Below are 22,851 nucleotides of genomic sequence, written 5' to 3' on the forward strand. Positions count from 1 at the left end.
TTATTAGTAAGTGATTTCTGCCTCCTTTGATAAGCAGCACACCTTTCTCACAGAAGTCTGTAACTGGCATTAGCTGAATTAACAGGGGCATTTGTCTTGGTGCCTGCTGAGTTCCCGGTGTCTGGTCCATAATCGTCCCTGTGCTGCGGGGTCTACAACTCTCCATCGTTTAATCCCCAGTAGCCCTGCAGGGTGGGCATGACGGATGGAGAGGCTGCCAAGGTGGGTGGAATCAGGTTATTGTCCAGTGATACCCATCTGGTAAGTGGCAGAGCAAGGCTTTGATCCCATCTGTCTCTTGATTCCAAAGTTCTTGCCCTTTCAGGGAATCTATAAAAAAAAAAAGCATTCTTTATTTTAATTTGGATTCTATTCAGGCTGGTTAGTTACTTAGTCCACATCAAGACTGTGCCCGACAACCCTGAGCCCCTGCTGGAAAGGCAACCATGGACCTACAGGAGACCAGAGAGTGACAAGAAGCATGCATTGTATTGGTCCAGAGGTGGGGGGGGGGGCAGCCTAATCCTATAGAACAGGTGTTTGCTGCCCCTCCTGATGGTTCTTAGTAAAACAGGCTCATCTGGGAACTTTGTAAAATGTTTCTTTTTAGCCAGAAAGACAGTCCTGCCTGATACTTTCTACCAAAATTCACTCTTCAAACCATCTCTAATGGCTTAAAACTCTCCTGAGCAAAAAAGAATAAAGCTACACTGGCTGACAGGCAGAGCTAATCTTTAGGATAGCAACTTGCAAAATGGAAAGATGAAATCCACAAGAACCTGGTTTTCCCTTAAACGGATTCTGGATCCTTATCCTGAGTTCACTAAAATTCTGTCTCGGCCTTGTGTGTTTAGCCTATGCAGCCTTTTGTTCTGGCAGTTAGCCTCGTTTTGCTGAGCACCTGGGAAGATGGGTTTCCTACTGTTATATGTCCCAACCCTCACCATCACCCCTCTCTTTGCCTGCCTTTGGACCATACATTGTGGCTTGCTAATAACACCACATAAGAGCAGGTGGATTATAGTGTGGTCCAGCCTGGGTGCTAGAGTCAACCTGCCTGGGATTGTATTCCAACTACGCCTCTTAACTAGTTGGGTGGTGTTGGGCAACTATCATGAGGCCTTTAAAGCCTTGGCTTCCTTATCTGGAAGTGGGGATCATAACAGTATCTGCTTTGTACAAAGATGGTCAGGACTGAATGAGATAACCTCTGTAAATTACGCAGCATGGTGCCTGACACGTGTTTTCTGCCCAGTAAACAGTGGCTGCTATTGTTGATGTTGCTGAAGGTGAGACTTCTAATCAGTCAGTTGTTTGAGTTATAAAACATTAATAGAAGAGCCCTGAGCAAAAATAAGTTTGTGAAATGGTCCTAGTAGCTCTTAGGTGCTGTTGCCTGCTCTTAACGTGATGACCACTGAGAATGGGACCGATTGACTCCTTGCTCATAAACGGTAATGTGCCTTGTTGTAGTCTGGCATGTGTGAGACTGAGGCTAGCGCACCACAGGAAATGCCCCCGTTTTTTTAAAGTATAATCACATAAACCATAATTATTGTAGAAAAATAAAACAATATACAAAATTTTTCAAAAAATACACTAATCCCAGGGAAAACTGCTTAAAATTTGACATACGTCCTTGTAGACTTTTTTTTTTTCCCCCAGCATGAATGGTTTGAAGTTACAATTTGCTTTGACAGCCTTTTAGGTTTGTGTCCTAACTTTGACACTTGTGCATATAAATTATTTTTAGTTATTTTCAAAACAGTATTTATTTATGACTTAAAAATACCTAATGATTTGCTTTGAACTCCTATTTGGTTTGTACCTGGTTGTCAACACGTACATGCATATATTTTTAAACCTCTGCATGAATCCCAGATTGCAAGCTCAGTATTCTTGGTTGCTTTCCATTTTGGAAGACTTAAAGAGAGCTGTCCTCTACCTTACCCTTCCCAATATCCTACCATTGCCTTCAGTGGTAGCACACATTCAAGCCACAAGGGGAAAAAAGCCCACTGCATCTATCTCTTGTATGCTGGCACATGGTCTCTTTCTCTCTCCTTCCCCCTCCCTCTTTACCTGTACCTCTTTCTCCACATCTGTCTGTCTGCCCTGTTTAACCCAAACCCCCATTACCACTGCCGCTGCTCTCCCCCTGCCCGGGGCCTCCACTCACCCATGCCTGTTGGTTGTTCTGGGTCTCTGCTCTGTGTTTCCCTGTACCTGTATTTGTCTGTCTGTTGGTCTGCCTGATTATCTCTCCCTCTTGCTGGAGCCATTCAAAGTGCCCTCCTCATTCAGGGACAACAGAGTGTGCTTTCTCTGAGCTGGTGCCAGACCCTGGAGAGAGGCGTGCTTTGAAAACTCAACTTGGACTCCTCACCAAACCACACTGCAGTTAAGCTTAGCATCTGGCCACCAGTTTGCCCACTTACTATAAGGTCTCTAATCCTACCCATAACTTGCCCATTTCTCTTTTGATCTAGGAACATTTTTTCTTTTTTTTTTTTTTTTTAAGCTGGAAGCCCAGTTTAAAATCTTATGAAAAATAAAGGCCCACAGTGAAAGGATGAGGAGAGTCCAACTCAGCTGTAATTAAATTTGTTTTTTCCTCTTTGCTTTCTCGCAGAAGGTAAGCCAGATACCGCCCTTTCCAGAGAATATGTTACCAGACCATGATGTGAAGGAACAGCTTAATTCAGCAGCATGACAGGGATTTGAGCTGGCACTTTTCAGCCAGAATCTGTTACACGCATACTCACACACACATCACACAAGTCTGTTTCAAGTTTTAGTGAATGAAAGAAATTCACATGATAGATTGCCATTCTTAGTTTCTAAATAGCTTTTATTATTGAAGTAGAAAATATAATTTTTTTGAAATGTTACTGATATATCAGCTGACTTCTGATGTTAGGAAGTTTTAATGCTTGATTTTTCTAGTGCAAAATCCTATATGAAGAGTTAATAGACTAGAAAAGAAGTGTTAGCTGAAGAAAATGGCAGCGATGGACTGTGATGGGAATAGAGAATTAAAAGGAAAAGCTTGAAGTTACAGTCAGTTCTGCTGTCACACAGCGTGCATTCCTAAGAAATTACCGTGTTGTACAAAATTGTGTAATACAATCCACATGAGACTCATTGGGAAAATGGGGTTATGGGCACAACACTCAAAACTTTATTAGTGATACAAAAAAGATAGGAACCTAACAAAAATGGTAGCACAGTTTTACATGGATTAAGTGGTTAAGAGTAGGTAAATAGAAGAAAACGACCTGATATTTGCTTCTGGAAGTAGGTGGTGGAAGGGCTGCGGCTTATGAGCCCTTGTGAAGTAGTGGACAGAAGGTTATCTGAAATGGAGGGAAAGTTGTAGCACTGGTTGTGCATGGGTACGGCTCCTCACATCCATGGTGGCCTGGGGTGGATGGTGGGTGTTTGGGGGGAGGAGTGTGTTTTGTGTACGCCCACGTGGCTCGGTTTAGCCAGGTGTAATTTTCTGCATTGACATAGTGCTTTTTGCAGATGAAATCTTGCAAAAGCAAGTGCAATATTTCATTATGCTCAATTCGTTCCTTAGTGTATCAGTGACTTTAGAATAAATTTACTTTCTCAAAACAAGCATTACAGCCAAAACTGTATTGAATTAGATTGAGAATTTTATTTACACCATTTGATTAGCAAAAGAAAATGCATCACGTTTACTCTCAGACACTTGCTTGAGAATTTTGATCCCCAGAGAATAGTAGAAAGAGTGTACTTTGTTAAAGTAAAAGTTGTAGTTGGGGTTTTTCTCCCTCCTCCTAGCAGAAACATGGTATTATTCCTTTAGTACACTTCTGGCTGTGGATGAACTTGGAGGAATATTTTAATATTTATTTTAACATATGTCAGAAAATTTATATAACAAGCTTATCAAAGCCTATTTCGTAGATACTGTTGTTTGGAGAAAAAGCTCTCAATTGAGGGTGGTACTGTGCTTCACATTGGGTGATGTAAAAATGGATTGGAAGGCAGTTTCAGGTTGCCCCTGGCAGAGGACACTGCTGGTGATTAAGGGGTAGGGGGCAAGACCTCTAATCATCCTGAAATCCTGTACAAGAATTGTTCTGTCTGAAATACCAGTGATACCCCCCTGAGAGAGACTGGTTAATCTTGGCTGAGGAGGAGGATGGAACAGTAGAGTTGATCATTTAAATAAAAATGTTGAGTAAAAAAGAGCATTTTATGTGGCTTTGGTAAGAATGATGAAAATAGTTTGCAGCTGATGGAAGTCAGGAAAGCACTGGTTGAGAACAGGTAGTAGCAGTGAGCTTTACTTATTAGACCCCGATACAGAGAGCCATGGCCCAGGCCGTGTTCTCAGTGCTCTACAAATGTTAACTTACTCAGCCATGTCTAATGGTTCTGGAGCGTTAGCCTAGTATGAGGAAGGCTCTCAACCTTGACTGCACAGTGGAATCACACAGGGGTGCTTATAAAAGTCTGGATGCCCAGACCACATCCCAAACCAGTTAAATCAGAATCTCGGAGGCTGGGACTCAGTATTTTTTAAGCCCATTATGTTACGCCAGTGTGGCCAGGTTTGAAAACCATTGGCCTAGGGCCATTTGACAGTCACTCCTCCTCCTCACAAGAAAAGCTGTACCAATAGTTGCAAATGTTAATTGAAGGTCTGCTCTGTGCCATGGCTCAGAGGGGCAGAGATGTCCCAGACAGGAAGCTTCACCATCCAAGGGAGGCGACAGAACTGGAAACCAATTTTTACAGTCCTGGCTGACAAGTGCTGGTGCTTGGAAGGATTTTCAGTGTTTGGGGATCACAGAGGAGAGAGAAACTAAATTAGAAGTGGGCGGGGATGATGACCTCTCGGGTGCCAAATTTGGAGAATTATTAAACTTAAGTTATTTTAATTTTCCCTCCCATACACACAACTTTCATTAGAGGAAAAAAAAAAATCAACAGGCACTTAAAAATCACTATCAGAACTCGGTTGTGGCCTTTGTGTGGTCCAGTTGGACAACTGGAATTTTGTCTGTAAAATAGGTTCTTAAGTACTGCATAAAACGGCATTGAACTAATGGCCTCCTGGGAATAAGTTATTTCAGCTTCCCAGAGAGCCTCAGGACTGGCCTAAATGATCTTTAGAAATAAACCATTTGTATGATGCTTGTAATCATTGATTCTAGTTTGCTTAATTTTTAAAATATTCATATAGCTTCTGTATTGTGATAAGTAAATATTGGATCCCATACATTTTAAAACGTAGAGTTAAGCCATGTGTCGTTTTAAATTGCAAGTTTAATTGAGGACACTCACTAAGCTACCATCATAAAGTACTTAAGTAGATAAAGTTACTAAATAATTTACTTGTTTCAGATAGTAGCATCCTTCAACAGCTCTCAGTTTATTTAGTATGGATTGCCTTATGCCAAGAAAACCTGATTCTCCAGTGGGTAGACTTATTTTCAGTTAAACCCTGTGTAGTCTGTATTTAACCATGAATTACTTCCTGGTTTAAAAAACAGGCGTAGCTATTTGTGGTATTTTTGTCTTGCGCCTTTGGCATCTTAGTGGTGTGAACCAGAGCTATGCCATCTGTAGTCGAGTGAGATTATTAAAAAAAAAAAAAAAAAAGGAGGGAAGTGATTCACTGGAAAATTGTAGAACAGATTCTTAAAGAATGATAAGATAACCCTAGAAACATTCTTATTTGGTGTCATATGCTGGTGGGTAGTGACAAAAAAAAAAAATAAGGTACAACTTGTTTCTTAACATTTTGCAATTCTGAAAATTGGAAAGATACTGTGCTAGCAAGGAAGAAAATCCATGCAGTGTCAATTAGTACAGCTCTGCAGATGAATGAATAATTTGCCTCTCCCAACTGCAAGTTGGAGTGAGGTTCATTTCTAGCCTGCAAAACCAAATATTCTCAGGTTTAGAATGGCTGTTTAATTTCCTAATGGCTATCTATGTATGATAAACCGCTTTATGCTGAGATGTTTCCGAAGCAGAAGGACCAGTTCCTAGAATCCTAAATAAGTCTGTGGGGCCTAGATAAGCCATTTCTGAAAGCTGCTGAGTTAAATATATTTTCACTTAGTGACGCATATTTGAACCTAAATGTGTTGATTTCAGGGGACTCTTCCAGGATTCCATTGGAGACTTGCCTGAAACCATGTCTTTTTTTTTTTTCTTCCTGTTTTCCTTTTCAGAAAGAAGACATAGCTCGTCCAGCAAGCCTTCTTCGGCCGTTCCTCCCACTTCAGTATTTTCCTTCTTCCCTTCTCTGTCCAAAAGCAAAGGAGGCAGCGGGAGCGGAAGCAGCCGCTCTTCCGGTGGAGGTGTCCTAAGCGCATCCTCATTAAGTTCCAAGTTGCTGAAATCACCCAAAGAGAAATTCCAGCTCAGGGGGAACACCAGGCCAATGCATCCCATTCAGCAAAGTAGAGTCCCCCATGGTAGAATGTGAGTATGGCCATCCAAGAGCGTTCTCAAAGCTTCTCTGCTGCAAAGTGGAGCTGTGTACCCCAGTGGCATCTGAGAGTGCTGCGGATAATGGGGGAGAGAGGCTGCTGGGGGGCGGGGAAGCAAATAGATGTTTCTTTTTGTCTCCCTATCCTATTTGGGGAGGCTTTACAGAATAGTAATAGTAAGGTTAATAATACTGATACTTTATTGTGGGCCAGCTTTGGAAACTTGGCTCTCTTTGTGTCCTGTCATTTGATTATCACAACAATCCTATGAAGCAGGTCTTGTTGTTACCCCATTTTGCAGATAAGGAGAAGGAAACATAATAAGGTCGAGGAGCGTTAGCCAAGGAGCACTCCCGTCAGACAGGCCTGGGTTCACATGCCCCTTCTGTCACTTCCTAACTGCAGGGCTTTGAGCAAGGCACCGTTTCTCTCTCAGTGTGAGAATAACAGCCACAGTGCAGAGTTCCTGGGAGGAGTAGAATTAACATGGTAGCGTCAAGCACCTGGCCTAGTGTCTGGCCCACAGGAGACAGTAAATGAATGGACACTGGTGCTTCTGCTGCTGCCGTTGATAACAGTGGGAATGAAAAGGTGAGGTGATTCCTAGGTGCTGTGCCAGGATTTTCTGGAGCCTGCAGAGCAATAGGGAAACAGTGCTTCCTCCCCCACAGTCTTGGGTTCCCATCACAGTAGTGACAGGGGAAGACTGGAAGAAGTTCCCACTGCCAGGCAAGGCTTTGGCACGTCTGCACAGTGGGTCTCGAGGCTGCCAGCCTCCTTGTGGTCATGTGAGGGAGCAGCCCAAGCGCTCTGCAGAAACCTATTTTGCCTTGTCATGGCAGCCCTTGGCCCTGGTGGCAGGTGGCTTTTCCCTGGCCTGCATCCCTTTTGGAGGGTATGCCCTGCATCTCTGTCCCAAGGTCTGATAACCTGGTTAATCTCAGGGCAGTGTCTCGCACCTGCTACCGCTCGAGGACCTTGCCAGCTGGGAGAGGCCATGGCTTCTTGCAGCGCCTCTGCTGCTGTTGGGCTCTTCCAGGTACAGCTGTTCGGTGCTGTTTGTCCTGGTTGCTGAGCCCCCAGCCTCTGCTCATCTGTCAGGAGTACAAGTACAGCAAGCTTGGCTTCCGTTCCTGGACCTGTCTGAAAGCCAAAGAAAATGCCAGTGCTGTGCATAAGTCACTTGCCAGCTTAACAGCTGCTGGAGCACTGACTTCACTGAACAAAGTTTATAAAACGTCATCAATCCACATCTTCTTTATTTGGGTGGAGCTGGGCTTCAGAGGCGGACCAGGCCAACTGTTAGCTTTGTACCAACATTTGCTACCCAAATGGTAACGTTAGATTCCCAGAAAAGGCAATTCTTTATTACTGGCCCAGGTGTTCAGTGCTCACCAGCTGTGTGCCGGACACTTAACTTCTGCGCTCTTATTATAGAGACTCAGAGACTGGAGAATTAGCACTTCAGTGACACGTCACATAACTAATTAAACATTGGCCTCCTTCATTGACAGGGGCAAAAAGCCTCTTCTCGGAGATGTGGGTAGGCTCGTTTGAATTTTTGTATGTCTGCAGAGACGTTTCTTGGACCTGTTCTCTAATTCCAATTATTCTTTCCTCTGTTCACTCACTTTACTTAGTTTTGATGAATCCTTTCTTAAAAAGGATAGTTCTCAAAAGATAGCCTCTAAAGGTTTTGCAGGTAGTCTTTGGTCCCTCTAGACCTTTTTATGTTCTGCTTCTTGCAGGAATTGAGTTGGGTATCAGGTGTAGGTCTCCCATAGCCTCATGTGTAAGATTGTCCTGGATGATGAAAGACCAGGTAAATCCGATGGTCCATTGGAGCTTTTTGCTTCACCAGGAGGGCTTAGAGACTGAATCATCATGAATCTTCCTGAGTTTTCTGGGTAGTCCCACCACATTTTCATAAGTTTCCTTTGGGGGCCTAGCTCTGTGCAGTGCATGGGTAAATGGAGGCTCTGCCCTCTGCTCTCTAGCTCCCCACTTCCTTGGGGCTGCGGGGCCCTCAAGGGCTGATGTTCTGCTCCCCCTCTGACAGCATGACGCCCTCTGTCAAAGTGGAAAAGATTCATCCGAAGATGGATGGCACACTACTGAAATCTGCGGTGGGGCCCACCTGTCCTGCTACTGTGAGTTCCTCAGTCAAGCCTGGCCTTAACTGCTCCTCAATACCAAAGCCAACCTTGCCTTCACCTGGACAGATTCTGAATGGCAAAGGGCTTCCTGCACCAACCACTCTGGAAAAGAAGTCTGAAGATAATTCCAGTAACAGGAAGTTTTTAAATAAGAGATTATCAGGTAACTTCACATTTTTTTGTCTTAATGTTTCTCTCTATGTTAATTGGGCATTCATGAGGGAGCAGATGGGCTGCTATCTGTCAGTCTTCTCTTTAAGACTGGTTCAGCTTCAGCTTTAGGAGGAAGTTCCTTAAGTACGATGTCTGTCCTCTTCACTCTTGCTTTTAAAAGTACATGGGTCTCCAAAAAAATAAAAAAGTACATGGGTCTGTAGGTACTGTAAAACTAGCTTTCTCGGGTTGTCTTTGTGAATGGAGTGGTGCAGTAGTGCTGACTGCACACTCTCTTTCCTGTCAAGTGATGGCGATAGTCCCCTGCTCTCTTTGTGGTGTGCACTGCTTTGCAGGGCTCACGTGTTGTAGAGTTTATACTTACTGATGATGTCGTAGATTTTATTCAAGTTATAATTTGTCTGTTTTGAGATTGCTCCTTTTGTTTTCAAAATAAAGGAAGGAATGTTTGGTGAGCCCGTGGTAATGTCTGTGTGCTTTTGACAGAAAGAGAGTTTGACCCTGACATCCACTGTGGGGTCATCGACCTCGACACCAAGAAGCCCTGCACCCGGTCTTTGACATGCAAGGTAGGTGGCCTCCTGGACGGGACTGGAAACTCTCCGGTAAGCACAAGGAGCTGGGGTCCGTGGCATGGCCCCCCAAGTCACTTGAACCCGGAGGGGATCTGATCTGTGGATTGTTCTGAGGGGATTGTAAACGAGGGGATGGCTGGGCTTGGATGAAGAATGCCTGCAGTTCAGAAAATGTGAGGTCTTCTGTGATAAGCTGCAATCGTAAGAGGCATTTTGCCCCCAGTGAGCTTCCAGTGTCATACCGAGGGGGGAATAGTGTGCTTTCCTAATCAGTTTGTTATTTTCAAAGACTGTTAGTATTTCTGCAGAGAAATTTAATGTGAGAGGCTACCCTTTACTGTGGTTTAAATTGTATGGACTTAAAACAAGTCCAGAAATTTCCTTTGCCTATGTGTGAATATTCTTTTAAAATGCTTGTGTAATTTGTGGTTCTTAAATTTTAAAGAGCCACTTTAAAATCCTCTGATTTTTAGATAGACTCATTTTTCCAGTTCTAAGAAAATACTAGATAGTAAACAATCTTACTTACTAAGTGAAGAAAATGTTATAGTCCTCCTTTCTGTCCTGAATTTTCCCTCAAAATGCCGGTATGCTAATAAGAATGTGGTGTATTTGCTGTACAGTTGGAGTTGCTGTGGAGTGGCTTTAGTGGACCCCGTGCATAAATGAGCAAATGTGCTTACGTGCCTTTCTGCGGAGAATGTCCCCAGCTACCCTTCAGAAGGGTTCAAAAACTATTGAGAATCATTGCTTTAAAGTAATGTAAAAACACTTGTTTGGAGAAGGGGGTAAGAATTACAAAAATGAGGGTTCTAAAAATTTAATAAAATTTTTGGTGTATTATTTTAAATTTTACCAAAGATCATGTTTGAATAAAGGACTTCAGGCCCTACTCCACCCCCTAACAGTGGAGGAATGTTAAAATCTTCAGAAAGTGGAAATGTTGTTTCTAAGTGTTTCTTATTTCAGTTTAAATTTCTAATTTAATTTTAGCATGTAGATTTTATCCTACAACAGTGGTTCTGAAGCTTTTAAGGAAAGGCGTTGGCCAAGAGCTCCTTTAAATATCTAACTTAAAAAAAAAAAATCACAGATCACTTTCCCCAAGGAAAAATATCCGTATACACATATATATTCTGAATTTTGCATTCTGTCACAGGGGTTCACACATATCTTCACCCCAAGCCCTGACCCTTGAATTCCCTAGGCTAAAATCTCCTTTCTCCGGCCAAACTGCTTTTATTTTATATAACATTAGTTGAACACAGAGCGCCGTGTGTTGTTAGAAGGTAGCCCTTTGAACTCTGGAGAACCGTGGCCGGCTGCAGCCGCCCCGGAGGGAGTTTGCAAGTGCAAGCCTCGGCCGGGTACCACAGCCTGGTCCCACCCAGCCTGCCGCCTGCTCTCGGCTCTCTTGCCGCCTCCCTGGCTCTCGGGACCCTGGATTTCTCAGTATTAGGGTGCCCATGGTCGATGAAGAATGCTTGCTTGATCCAAAAGGCTTGCCTTTAATCATCTCCAGGGCATGCCAGTGGACCAAAAGCTTTATCAATTCATAATGTGCAGGATTGACCAGCCTTCTCCCCGAGCCTTTATTGACAGTGAACAGACCTCATACGGGTCCTGCATTGTCGTCCCGTGTTCCTTTTCAAGTCGTGTGTGCTCTCCGTGTGTTCTGTGAAGGGTGTCGTCTGTGTAGCACGGTGCGGGGCCTGCCTTCATGTGAGTTTGCATCTGTAGCCCTGGCGTGTCCCAGGTCAGCAGAGAAGTGGCAGGTCTGTCCTTTCACAGGTGGCCCTTCCTCTCCTCCTGTGTTCTGTTTGCCGCTGTTTCTCCCACTCCCTGCCTCCATTTTGGCCTGCATCTCTTAAGCTGTGGAGGGCTGCCCGTGCTTGAGGGCCTCCCCGATGAACGTCTCCCACCTTCCCGCCCGGGTCTGTCCTCCCTCAGACCGAGAACATAGTCCTTCCTCTTCAGGGTCTGGGGACCTGCTGCTGCCCAGTCTGTCGCTCGTCCCCTTTGCCTGCCACCCTCTCGGTCCCCTCCTCACTTCCTTGTCTGTCTGATGTCCTGTTTCATGTCCTGTCTGTCCTCCACGCAAATGAAGTTTGGCTCTGGTTTCCTTGCCCCATCAGTCATTGTGGAGAGTCGATTGCACATATCTGAGCACAGGCCCCATTCTGGGTCTCAGTAGATACAGGCTTTAACAGAATCAAGGCACAGTCCCTAGCCTTGAGGGGCTTACAGTCTAGCGAACGAGAGGGAGGTTACCTTCATAATCATTCGTACATGGGCGAAGTTACCACTGATGAGTAATTAAACAGGAAGGAAGCCTTTGTTATGACAGCCTTCAGTAGGGGATTGAGCCAGGGAAGTCTCACGTCTCCTTTGCCATAGGAATACTGGGCTGAAATCCCACAGGATTTAACTGGGCAAAAAGGGGTGGGAGAAGCCAAAGAAGCAGTCTGTGTAAATATTCAGTGATGGGGCAGAATAGACATACGTTCGGGTCTGAAAGGGCCGCCAGGAGGCTGAGGAGCTTAGAAGCAGGAGGAGGTACTTGGTACCAAAGGAGTGGGGCGTGGCGGGGGCGTGGGGTGCAGGAGCCTAGTTACATACCCAGTCTTTGTCCTGTGATACTTGGGTAGCCCTGAAGAGATCTGATGGGGAGGGAAGCTCCATGGAAATCCTGGTTATTCTTCAAATCAAGCTGGGAAAATATTGGTCATCTCTGCCTCCTTTCTTAACTTGGTCTTGCTGTGCTGAGCACCAGGGGACATTCAAAGATGAGGAATGGCTTCCACATCTGTCTAGAGAGACGGGCAAGTGGACCAGTGATGTTATATATTCATTCATTAATTCTCAACACATAGTAGAGGGCCATTATTTTTACATACTTTGTTTGAAGCATTTCCTGAGTGCCAGGTGCAGTACTAGGTAGCTAGAACAAAACAAAGTTCCTTATCTTCGTTTAGGTTGCTTTCCTGTGGATATATTACATATTAAAAGAAATTAAGTAAAAATTAAAAAAGAAACTGGACACGCTGGTGTAACCATCTATGACAGCTTAAATTTGGGGCAGGCATAGTTTGCAGTAGGTCCAATAAGGAGGTAGGTCGTTACTGAATTTCAGAAGGACATTAAAAGCCTAATTCCCCTTCAACCCCTTACGTCAAACCTCTAAGCTTCTAGAGCAATAATACATTTATATAATGTTTAAGGCCATAAACGCAAAGTACATTTGCGTTACTTTTGTAACATAAGAGTGGAGGAAATCTGTAGATGAATTAACTTGTATTTGCAGTATGTGATTTGTGGCCACTGTCTCCTTACATTTAATACAGACTAAGACCCCAGCAGTAGTGGAATAGTCAGTTAACTTGACTTTATCTTCTTCTAGGAATAGTATTAGCCCTGAGTGAGCCTTAAAAAACAAACAAGCAAGCAAACAAAAACAGGAATTATCAAATGCATTTGGAGTGTAGACATTTTTTATAAGATACACCTCAAGCATGGGTTGATGTTAGTTACCCTGCTGAGATTGACCTTTTTCTCAGTGTGCCCATTTCCTAATTCTGAAATGAGATGTTGTCTTAAGATCCAGAAATGCTGCCAGTCCCATTTTCTTGATTTGCATAGTGAGTGTCTGTTTATAGGGATTGACTCTGCTTCATCTCCTCGGGTTCACACCTTATTCCTCTCGGCCTTATAGTCATTGCTTCTATCCAGGCTTCCTCAGCCAAAGCACTCCCCACCTCCAGGATGCTTTGAGCCGCTTTCTCTCCTGACTTGGCATTTCACTGGAATAGAGAGAAACGGTTGTCTAATATTTATTTTCTGGCTGTTACTGAAAAAGGAGTCCCTGATACATTTTTTAGAAGTAAGCTCTACGCCCAGTGTGGGGCTTGAACTCACGACCCCAAGATCAAGAGTCTCACGCTCTACTGACTGAGCCCGCCAGGCATCCCTCTGGTACATTTTTATGGCATAAGTGTTTTATCCCTTTCAATATTTAAAATCTAAATGGCCCAAAGAGGGATTTTTCTGTTTCAGTTGGTAAGAGCCCTGATAAATAAGCTGTTACAATGGCACAAAGCATGAGTCCCTAACACCTGTTTGTTTCTACTGTTTTCCATTCACTTACATGCCGGGTGGCACAGCTAACACTCCTTCTTTCTCCTGGTGGAAGTAACAGCACCACGTTCCCATATATTTGGAGCCTGGAATATGTACTTCTATTCTAGCAAAAGAAAAAAAGGTCACACTCCTATGATTTTTAGCTTATCACATGGTGAGCAGCCTTTAACTATGCTAATGGTCCAGATTGTTGTTTTGTTTTGTTTTAAATTGGGAATGGTGTTTTCGGATATATGACAGAGAAATAGTTATTGATGAGATTCCTCAGTTTTTGTATTTTTTTGGTCTGTAGACACATTCCTTAACTCAGCGGAGGGCTGTCCAGGGTAGAAGAAAACGATTTGATGTGTTATTAGCCGAGCACAAAAACAAAACCAGGGAAAAGGAATCGATTCGCCATCCGGACTCTCAGCAACCAACGCAGCCTCTCAGGGACCCGCAGCCCACCCCTCCTAGACCTTCACAGGAGCCACACCAAAACTCTCATGGAGTGATTCCTTCTGAATCAAAGCCTTTCGTAGCTAGTAAACCTAAACCTCACACCCCCAGTCTTCCAAGGTAAGCCAAATCCTCCAGCGCTCTCCCTCCTTCAGAGAACAGACTTGCAGACACTACAAAACCCCAGTGTAGTTATGATGTCGAGGAGTGTGCATCAGGCTCACTCTAAGAAGATGAGAGATTTCTTTGATTGGGTTTTAATTTAAGGAAAAAAATTGTTGAGTTCATCAGTAAGTTTCAACCAGGGCTCTTGGCCAAATGCAAGCAGCAGAATGAAGCAAGAATGATCATCTCCACCCTTGCTCAGCTTCAGGGGTCTCTTAACCCCATTGAGCAGGGCTGAGACTCGGGTCCTGACTGCAGGTTAGTGCCTGGAATATTTCACACGGCTTTGGCAGCAGATTCCCATTCGCTTGTCTCACTTCTTGCAAAACACAGCAGTGGGAGTCCTTGCTGGGGATGGGCATTCAGCCTGAGTTTTTACAGCATCCATTTATCAACGTGTTTTTTCATTCATTCATTGGAGACCTGGGCCTAACTGTGTATTAGGCATTTTAGCCATTTGGTAAGTGATGGATCTCAGAGTGTTTCACGAGAACTTTATGTACGTTCCTTGGAGACAGTGAAGGTGGACTTGAATATATGTGTGTTTGTGCTTGTATATTTAACAAAGTTGAAGTAAAAGACTTTGTCCCCAATTTCTAGAGGGAAGGGAAAGAGAAAGGTATAGAGAATGAGGGCCTGCCCTGTCGGACACTGGCAGCAAGGGCTTCTGCTTAGGAAGCCCAAGCCCTGGTTGCTGTGCACAACCTTTCCCCCTCACGTGCCTTTTCCTTGACATGGTCGCATTGGGGTAGAAGTGGCTGCCCATGGAAACCCATGCGTGTAGTCGAGCCACTCCTAACACGGGCCCCCTGGTCTGTGAGTAGTGTGGTCGGGGAGCAGTGGGAGGCGGCGCCCCAGAACGTGGCCAACACCAGGCTGGCCGTTCTGTGGCAAGTCCTTTCTCTGGCCATCTTCTCATTGAAATTTTTCCATCTGTAAAAAAGTAAGCTTAATTCTAGAATCACCAGGCATTCATATATGTAGGAAACCTACAGTATTGCCCCTGAGTTGTAGGCCATTGATTCTCCACATCACCTGGTCATGCTGCCTCCTTTTATCACCTCCTGTCCCTCTCAGGGTTAGAGCACGTTGCCAGTAACCTCATTTATTGCCTCAGTAACCCAAGTCCGGGTGAAATTTGAAGAGGAATCAAAGAAAGACTTCTCTTAAGTTCCACTTCTATTTCCTGTTCTTTGGGGAGAATAGGAAGAGGCCCCGAGCCATTTGATCAGCTATAGAAAGGAGAACCATTTACAAGTTACCTTTGGGTAGATCTGGCAGGCAGCTTCATGTGACGTCGTGCGGTTCAGGAGAGTGGATTCTTCGCTCCCCGGCCACCTGATCAGCATCTGTTGCCCCCAGTGCTAGTGGGGGACCCCAGGCCTCCCTAGGTGGTCTCAGACACGTTCTTGTATCTGGGTTAAGGCGGCTGATTCCCAGATGTGTGATCTGATCGGTGCTGCACTTTCTACTCACCAAGGCCTCCAGGCTGCCCTGCTCAGCAAGGTGGGAGTGCCCCCATTGACCCTCCTCCAGTCCATGAATCTCCACACCCTCCCCTGCCTGCCACTGAGCCAGCTTCTCGGTTATCCAGTGAGGAGGGAGAAGGCGATGACAAAGAAGAGTCTGTTGAAAAACTGGACTGTCATTATTCAGGTCATCATCCTCAGCCAGCATCTGTAAGTTCCACATGTACCCCCGTGTTGACCCTCCCCACGCAGCAGGGACAGGGCACTGCAGGGGGGCGTGCCGGGGTCCTTGGCATGCCCGTACGTGTGGGAGACGTGGTCAAGGTGTGAGAGCAGCTCAGAACAGGGCGCCCCAGAGGCGGCATGCACTCTCTCCTGGGACACCTCGTGCTTCTCCCTTTCTCTTCCATGAAACTCAGGGCTAGGCATCTTCACTCTCATGCTTCACAGCCTACGATACTCAGAGTAAGCTCTTTGATGGTTAGCTCCTTTCCTGAAGGAGAGAGAACCCTCACCGCCTGTGCTCCTGTCGGAGTGAGCAAGCACGCGCGGTTGTGTTCTCTCTTGCAGTTTTGCACATTCGGGAGCCGGCAGATTGGAAGAGGCTATTACGTGTTTGACTCCAGGTGGAACCGGCTTCGCTGCGCCCTCAACCTCATGGTGGAGAAGCATCTGAACGCGCAGCTGTGGAAGTGAGTGCCTGTCCCACCACCTCTGGGGTGCGGAGAGGGGACCGACTTTACCTGGTGTTGCATCCTGTTTCTTATGGGACTGATTTGATGATGATGATGATGATGATGATTTAATAAGCTTATCTAAAAGTTTATTTTCAAGCAAGCAGGGGGAGGGGAGAGAGACAATCTCAAGCAGACTCCCCACTGAGCGTGGAGCCCGACGCGGGGCTTGATTCCACTACCCTAAGACCATGACCTGAGCCGGAATCAAGAGTCAGACACCCAACTGACTGAGCCACCCAGGCGCCACAAGATAAACTTACCTAAATTAAAACGTGGCCTTTGACTGTCCCTGAGAAGGCCCCTCATCATTCATTCATTCACTTTTTCAGCAAATGGGTCTTGCTCTGGGTGCTGTGGTTCCAGGCAGAGGGACTCCCACATGTCGGGGGAAACACAAAAACCACGAAGCAGAAAATCAGTAGAGGTTATAGCTTGTCAGAAGGGAGATCATGGAAGCAGCAAGAATCACTGACACTTACTGAGAGCTTACTGTATGCCAGACAACTTAGATTTAATTTTCACAATATGCCGTCTCGGGGGACCTCGATTATCCCTCTTTTACCTAATAAAACCAAGAAGTAAGGTCACACAGCAAGTTGGTGAGTAGGGCCAGGATTTGGATCCAGAGGCAGTTTGGTTCCTAACAAAGAGCAGTGATGGGAAAACAAGAAGCCAGAGGGATTCAGGGAAAGCCTTGCTGAAGAGGCGTCCTTGAGCTGAGATGGATGGACAAGAAAGAGCGGCCGTGGGGTGGTGGGGTAGAGCGGGCGCTAGGCAGAAAGAACCGTATGTGTCAAGGTCTTGAGTCAGAAAAGATCGTGGCTTGTTTGAGAAAAAACAAGAAAGCGAGCATGCTCTAAGATGAAACTCAAGAAGCTGGCAGGGGCCAGATGACCCTGAAATTGCTTCTAAGTGCAATAGGGAGCTGCCGAAGGTTTCAGGAAGAGGAGCCATGTGCTCTGGTTTACAGCATGAGATAAGACTGTCATCTGGTGAGCCATGATGTGTACTAGTGTGTCCTACATGGGATTTTAAGTGGAAGAAGAGTTTCATGGCCAAAAGGCTCAGCTTTTTCTGAAGTGAAATCGTTTTCATTATTGCAGGGCTTCTCAGAGCCTTTAAGGGGGCACACTGTTCATTGTAACTCTCAAAGCAGGGGAGATCATGTATAATGTGGAATATCTCCCAAGTTCTTTTGACCGGAGAACCTCTTTTAGGGGAGCATCTTTGGGAACTAATGTTTGGTGGAACCTACTTTGGGAAACCTTGAGTTTTGCTAAAGGAAGGGGGCTGTCCAGTCATCCACATGTCATTCCATATTCTCCATTTGGGCATCATTTACTAGTGCCTTCCTGAGTGGACTCTGCCAGTACATCCATTTGCCTTACTGCCTTGGTTTCCTCATAAAGTCAGAGGAAGCTGGTCAGAGGCCTCAGGTAGTCCACGGTCTGAACTAGCTTCATGATCATTAATATGACTTGCATTTATTCTCTTAGAAAATCAGACCCAGAGCAGTGCTGCTCTGCTTTTCTAGTTCACATTTCTTCCTGGTCTTTTATTAGGTAAGAGACTCCTCTTCCCTTTTTATGAAGGAACTTGGTCCTTGCTTAGAAAAATGAGTCCAGACACTGGTTTGTTGGGATTCTGGGGGTCTCTCCACATCAGAAAACCCCCAAATAGGTGAAATCTCAGCTGCTTATTTCTTCAGACAACCTGTTAGGACTTAAAGAGTTCATTGAGCTCCCCAAGCTGTGTATTTAGTGTCCTTCAAAGAGTTTAGCAGGGTCCTCAGAAAGACTTATTCCCATTATACTGATAAGTGGTTTATGGCCAGCAGTTGGGGTGAATATGGTTTCAGTTCATAGTGGCTGGTGTGGGGAGGTTTTTGTCTTTGTGCCGTGACCTTTTGAAGACGCAGAATCGTGAGGTTGTCTCCACAGTCTCTTTTTTCTAAGTCAGAGGCCGACTGCCTCATCAACCACTTGATTCCAGCAAGGAGGAAATCATGCCTTTCTGTTAACATGAACTTTGGTTTTAAAAAAGCCAGTACAACAGAGAGGCGTTTTGCTCAGTGGTGAGCTGGCACACGGGCCTGGGGCAGACCGGAGCTTGGAGAGAGGTGCCGGGAGTGAGGCCGGCCAACGCAGGCAAGCTTCTCAGGCAGCCCCTGAGATTTGCTGGAAGGAGCTTAGCACTTCTCAGTTCAGGAACAGTCCTCAGGTGGCATCTTTGACTTACTCAAGGAAACTCCCAGAGTGGTCCAGGTCCCATCCTACTGGCTCAGCCAAAAGTCTTCCCTTCCAGGAGATCCCTCACTGTCGGTGGCAGCCTTCTCAGGCCTTTACTCTGTAGTTACTTGTTATGGTTACTTTGGGGATAAGTGGAAATGGATTTGAGTGTGTCAGTGAAGTAAGTCATCTTCAGTGTATGGAGTCTGAACAGTGGGGAAATTAGACCAGAATTTCCTCTGGAGCATGGCCGTGACCCCAAAGGCCAGTTCTGAGCTCCTGTCATTTCTGTCAACTGCTTGTGTGCTCTTGATTGGGGACCTCTAATCCACACATCCTAAGGAAGGGATGGGATCCTTACAAAGGGATTTTCTTTGGCGGGGGGTGGGCCTGGGGGGGGGGGAGAGTGGGGGACAATGGTACTTAATTTTTTAGATGGGTAATAAATTAAATGGGGAAAAAAAAAAAAAAAAAGAAGAATGAATGTAAAGAGGTATACAGTTCAGAGTTTTAGTCTCCCTGACCCCCACATTCCTATTTCCCACCCCACCCCTCCACAGACAGAAGCATTTTTATTAATTGCTCGTATATCTTTACTGAGTTCACTTATACAGACATAGGTCAGTACGACTGCATATTCTTTCTTTGTCTTTTTTTTTTTTTTAAAGATTTATTTATTTATTTGAGAGAGCGAGAATGAGAGAGAGAGAGAGAGTACATGAGGGGGGGAGGGTTAGAGGGAGAAGCGGGCTGCCTGATGTGGGACTCGATCCCGGCACTCCAGGATCATGACCTGAGCCGAAGGCAGTCGCTTAACTGACTGAGCCACCCAGGCGCCCTCTTTGTCTTGTTTTTATACGAAAGGTAATGAATAACTTAAAAGAGCTTTTTTTTTTTTTTTTTTTTTTTACCAGGAACCACTATATTGTGCAGAGAAATCCACATCTCTCCCTGTCTGGAAGCTTTTCTTTTTTCCAGGATTTAGTTCCAGCCGCCTGGTCTTTAGGCTTCGTCTCCCTAAGCCCCCTGGTGGCCGCGAGGAGCCACTGCACCCAGTGAGCGGGAGCGGTGCTACACCCCTACCTTTAGAGCAGGGCTTCCCAGAGGTGCCAGTGCCCACAGATTGCCTGGGGATCTTGTTGAGATGCAGATTCTGATGCAGTAGGTCAGGGTGGGGTGCGGGGACTCCTCATTTCTCAAAAGCCTCTCAGATAACGTCCATATCTGTCCTCTGTGATAAGCATGGGGTTAGAGCCCCTGCTTCTCAGTTTTTGCTTCATTTTTTGGAATCTCCTGGAGATTGAGAAACTTCTCATGTCTGGACCCTGCCCTACAGGGATTTGGGTGTGGTCAGTCTGGATGCACTGGTCTCTGGGGCCAGAAAGACACTCCTGAATGGGGTGGTTACAGCTGGTACAAATACAGTCAATAGTTGCTTTTATTAATAGCTCTAGGCCTTACAAAGCATCTGGAAAACACTTTGGCAGCTGTTGAGAACACCTCTCATTTGGAAGATGAGGAGCTGGAGCCCCAGCTGGTGCAGTGACTGGATCCACCAGAGCTGCCCCACAAAGTCAGGAGCAGTCCAGTCTGGACACTTGCCTTCCATTCGGGCCGTTTTCTGTGTTTTCACCTGGGTGTTAATTCTGCCGTAGGGGTTTTTGAAATTTTGATGCTGTCATATTTTAAAATCAGAGCAAAAACAAAAGGGGACCTCCCAAGGTTTGCCATTTGAATGACTCTCTCATCTTCAGATAGGTACCTAGCCCAGACATTATTAACAGAATACCTTTTTCCAATTCTGTGATTGGAAACCCCGGGAGCTGTGATTCAAGCCTGTAGGTAGGACCTAGCAGTTGCTATTAAATCGCTGTGCCCTTCCTTTTTTCACATTTATTCATGAATTCCCGTAACATTTGCCTGCCTTCTGTATTCCTGGCACCGTGCTGGGCACTGGGATACAGTTAAAAATACACTGTGGACTGCTCTGTCTGTAGGGAAGTTAGACCGTGATCAGCAGTCACGCATGGAAACTGCTGTGCGTGCCCCCAAGTCTGGGAACAGGCAGTGTGAGTCCGTGGAGGACCAAGCAAGTCAGGATGGTCAGGACAGATTTTGTAAGAAAGTGATGATGGTCTGAAACTGAGGGGTGAGTGGAATATGGGGTCAGAGCGTTGTAGGTGGCCAATGGACAGTGCCTCACGTCCAGGCCTGTTTTGCGATGTAAGCAAGGTCGGTGGGTGGAATCTGGGAACTGGGCTGGGGGGGTGGGGGATGGGAAGAGGCAGTGTGAGGCTGGGGGCCGGCAGGGAGTGAGGCACGCATGCTTTACAGACCATTATTCGGAAAGCCCGAGGAAGGCATGAAGGAATTTGAAGGAGAGAAGTGGCAGGAAGGACGGGCTGTGCATTTCAGATGGATCCCTCTGACAGGTGTGTGCTGCTCAGTGGCAGAGGTGAAGAGCACGTCCATCTGAAAGCTTCCGTGAGCGGCTGTGGCGATGGTTACTCACTGGCCTCTCTCTTTGCAGGAAAATCCCCCCGGTGCCCAGCGCCACACCCCCCGTCTCCGCACGTGTTCCTCATCGGACGAACTCGGTGCCGACAGCACAATGTGGGGTCGGCTGTCTGGCCACAGCCACTGTGTCGACATCCCCCGTCCTGCTTTCGGCCACCTGCATCTCCCCCAACAGCCGATCGGTACCAGCTCATGGAACCACACTGAATGCACAGCCCGCCGCCTCCGGGGCCATGGACCCTGTGTGCAGCATGCAGTCCAGACAGGTGTCCTCATCCTCGTCCCCCGCCACGCCCTCTGGCCTTTCCTCAGTGCCCTCCTCCCCGATGTCCAGGAAACCTCAGAAGTTGAAATCCAGCAAGTCTTTAAGGCCCAAGGAGTCCTCTGGTAACAGCACTAACTGTCACCATGCCAGTAGCAGTACCAGTGGCGGCTCAGGAAAGAAACGCAAAAACAGCTCCCCGCTGTTAGTTCACTCTTCCTCCTCCTCCTCCTCCTCCTCCTCCTCCTCCTCCGCTTCTTCTCATTCCACGGAGTCTTTCCGCAAGAACTGTGTGGCGCACTCTGGGCCCCCCTACCCCTCCACGGTAACAGCTTCGCACGGCGTGGGCCTCAACTGTGTGGTAAATAAGGCGAACTCGGCGAGTGTCCGGCACGACCCGTCAGGGAGGGGCCCCCCGGGGGGGAGCCCCGCTGAGTCCATCAAGAGGATGAGTGTGATGGTGAACAGCAGTGACTCCACGCTTTCTCTCGGCCCGTTCATTCACCAGTCGAGCGAGCTGCCCGTCCGCTGCCACGGCGGTTGCTCACACGCTCACACTCCCCTGGACAGACTGCTAGGAAAGAAAAGAAAGTGCTCGCCTGGCTCCAGCAGCGCCAGCAACAGTAGCGGCAAACCCACGAAGGTTGCCAGATTGCCCGCCGCCAACAATGTGCATGTGAAGCACGCGGGCGCTAGCCCGGGGCCCCCAGGACTTACGAACAGTTCCCTCCCTCATCAGGTAGGAAAGGGACTGTGAGCCCGGTGGGGAGGCCCACTGCCTCTCCCTCGAGCTCTTCGGCCAGCCCGGAGATCGGTGTGCTGGGGTTGGTTGGTTTGCCTGTAAACACGTGTCCAGCTTTGTGGTCTCTTTTCAAAAAGGAAGAGTTTGTGGCCATGTGAAGGTAAAACAGAGTTTCTCTGCCAGAATTTTCTAGGACTTGGAAGATGCTTCTGGGTCAGGAAACCATGAAGTGCACTTTAGTAGCTAGGGCCGCAGAAGCCATCCCACGTGACAGCAGGGGGCCCGCCGCAGCGAGGGGGTGCGGGCCCTGGGGGCGCGCGTGTCCTGGGACACCGTTCGGGGAGGACGCAGGCCGTGCGTGCCTGGGGACTGGTTCTCTCGTTTGTTCCTCTGAAGAAAGCTGGCCTGCAAGCACACTGATCTAGAAAGGGATGGGTTAAATTTTTGAAAGAAAGACCCTTCAATAATTTTCCCACCAAAGGACTTCAGATTTTCCGGTTAACTCTCTCCTTATCTTTTCTCCCAATTTTTCCAGGGAGGCAGGGAAGCAGCAGTAAGTGTGGGCAGAGACAAAGACTAAAATCTCATTTAAGTGAAGAGATGAGAAAGAAATGTGAATGCAGGCCCATCTGTAGAGCCGTGGCTAACTGGGTGTCAGATTCATAATGACCTGTGACTCTCTGTCTTGCGCTCTCTGGTCCCTGCCTCCCCCCCCCCCCCCGTCATCCCCCCCCCCCCCCCCCCCCCCCCCCCCCCTCCCCCCCCCACCCCC

The 22,851-nt window shown here is 46.7% G+C and overlaps 1 protein-coding gene across 5 annotated transcripts in view; it reads left to right on the forward strand.

Annotated features, from left to right (window-relative positions):
* ATXN7 (ataxin 7) overlaps positions 1 to 22,851 on the forward strand; it is a 137,103-nt gene that overhangs the window by 107,702 nt on the left and 6,550 nt on the right. For all 5 annotated transcript variants that reach the window (XM_073901493.1, XM_025885478.2, XM_025885477.2 and 2 more), the window contains 7 exons: positions 6,219 to 6,471; positions 8,539 to 8,798; positions 9,296 to 9,378; positions 13,814 to 14,079; positions 15,605 to 15,803; positions 16,164 to 16,285; positions 21,089 to 22,076. In XM_073901493.1, coding sequence (XP_073757594.1) covers positions 6,219 to 6,471; positions 8,539 to 8,798; positions 9,296 to 9,378; positions 13,814 to 14,079; positions 15,605 to 15,803; positions 16,164 to 16,285; positions 21,089 to 22,076 — 2,171 coding nt within the window. The remainder of the gene's footprint in view (positions 1 to 6,218; positions 6,472 to 8,538; positions 8,799 to 9,295; positions 9,379 to 13,813; positions 14,080 to 15,604; positions 15,804 to 16,163; positions 16,286 to 21,088; positions 22,077 to 22,851) is intronic.

The sequence above is a fragment of the Callorhinus ursinus genome, unplaced genomic scaffold, assembly GCF_003265705.2.
Source record: "Callorhinus ursinus isolate GAN/ISIS: 27379988/994484 unplaced genomic scaffold, GSC_fseal_2.0 scaffold15, whole genome shotgun sequence".
Taxonomy (NCBI): domain Eukaryota; kingdom Metazoa; phylum Chordata; class Mammalia; order Carnivora; family Otariidae; genus Callorhinus; species Callorhinus ursinus.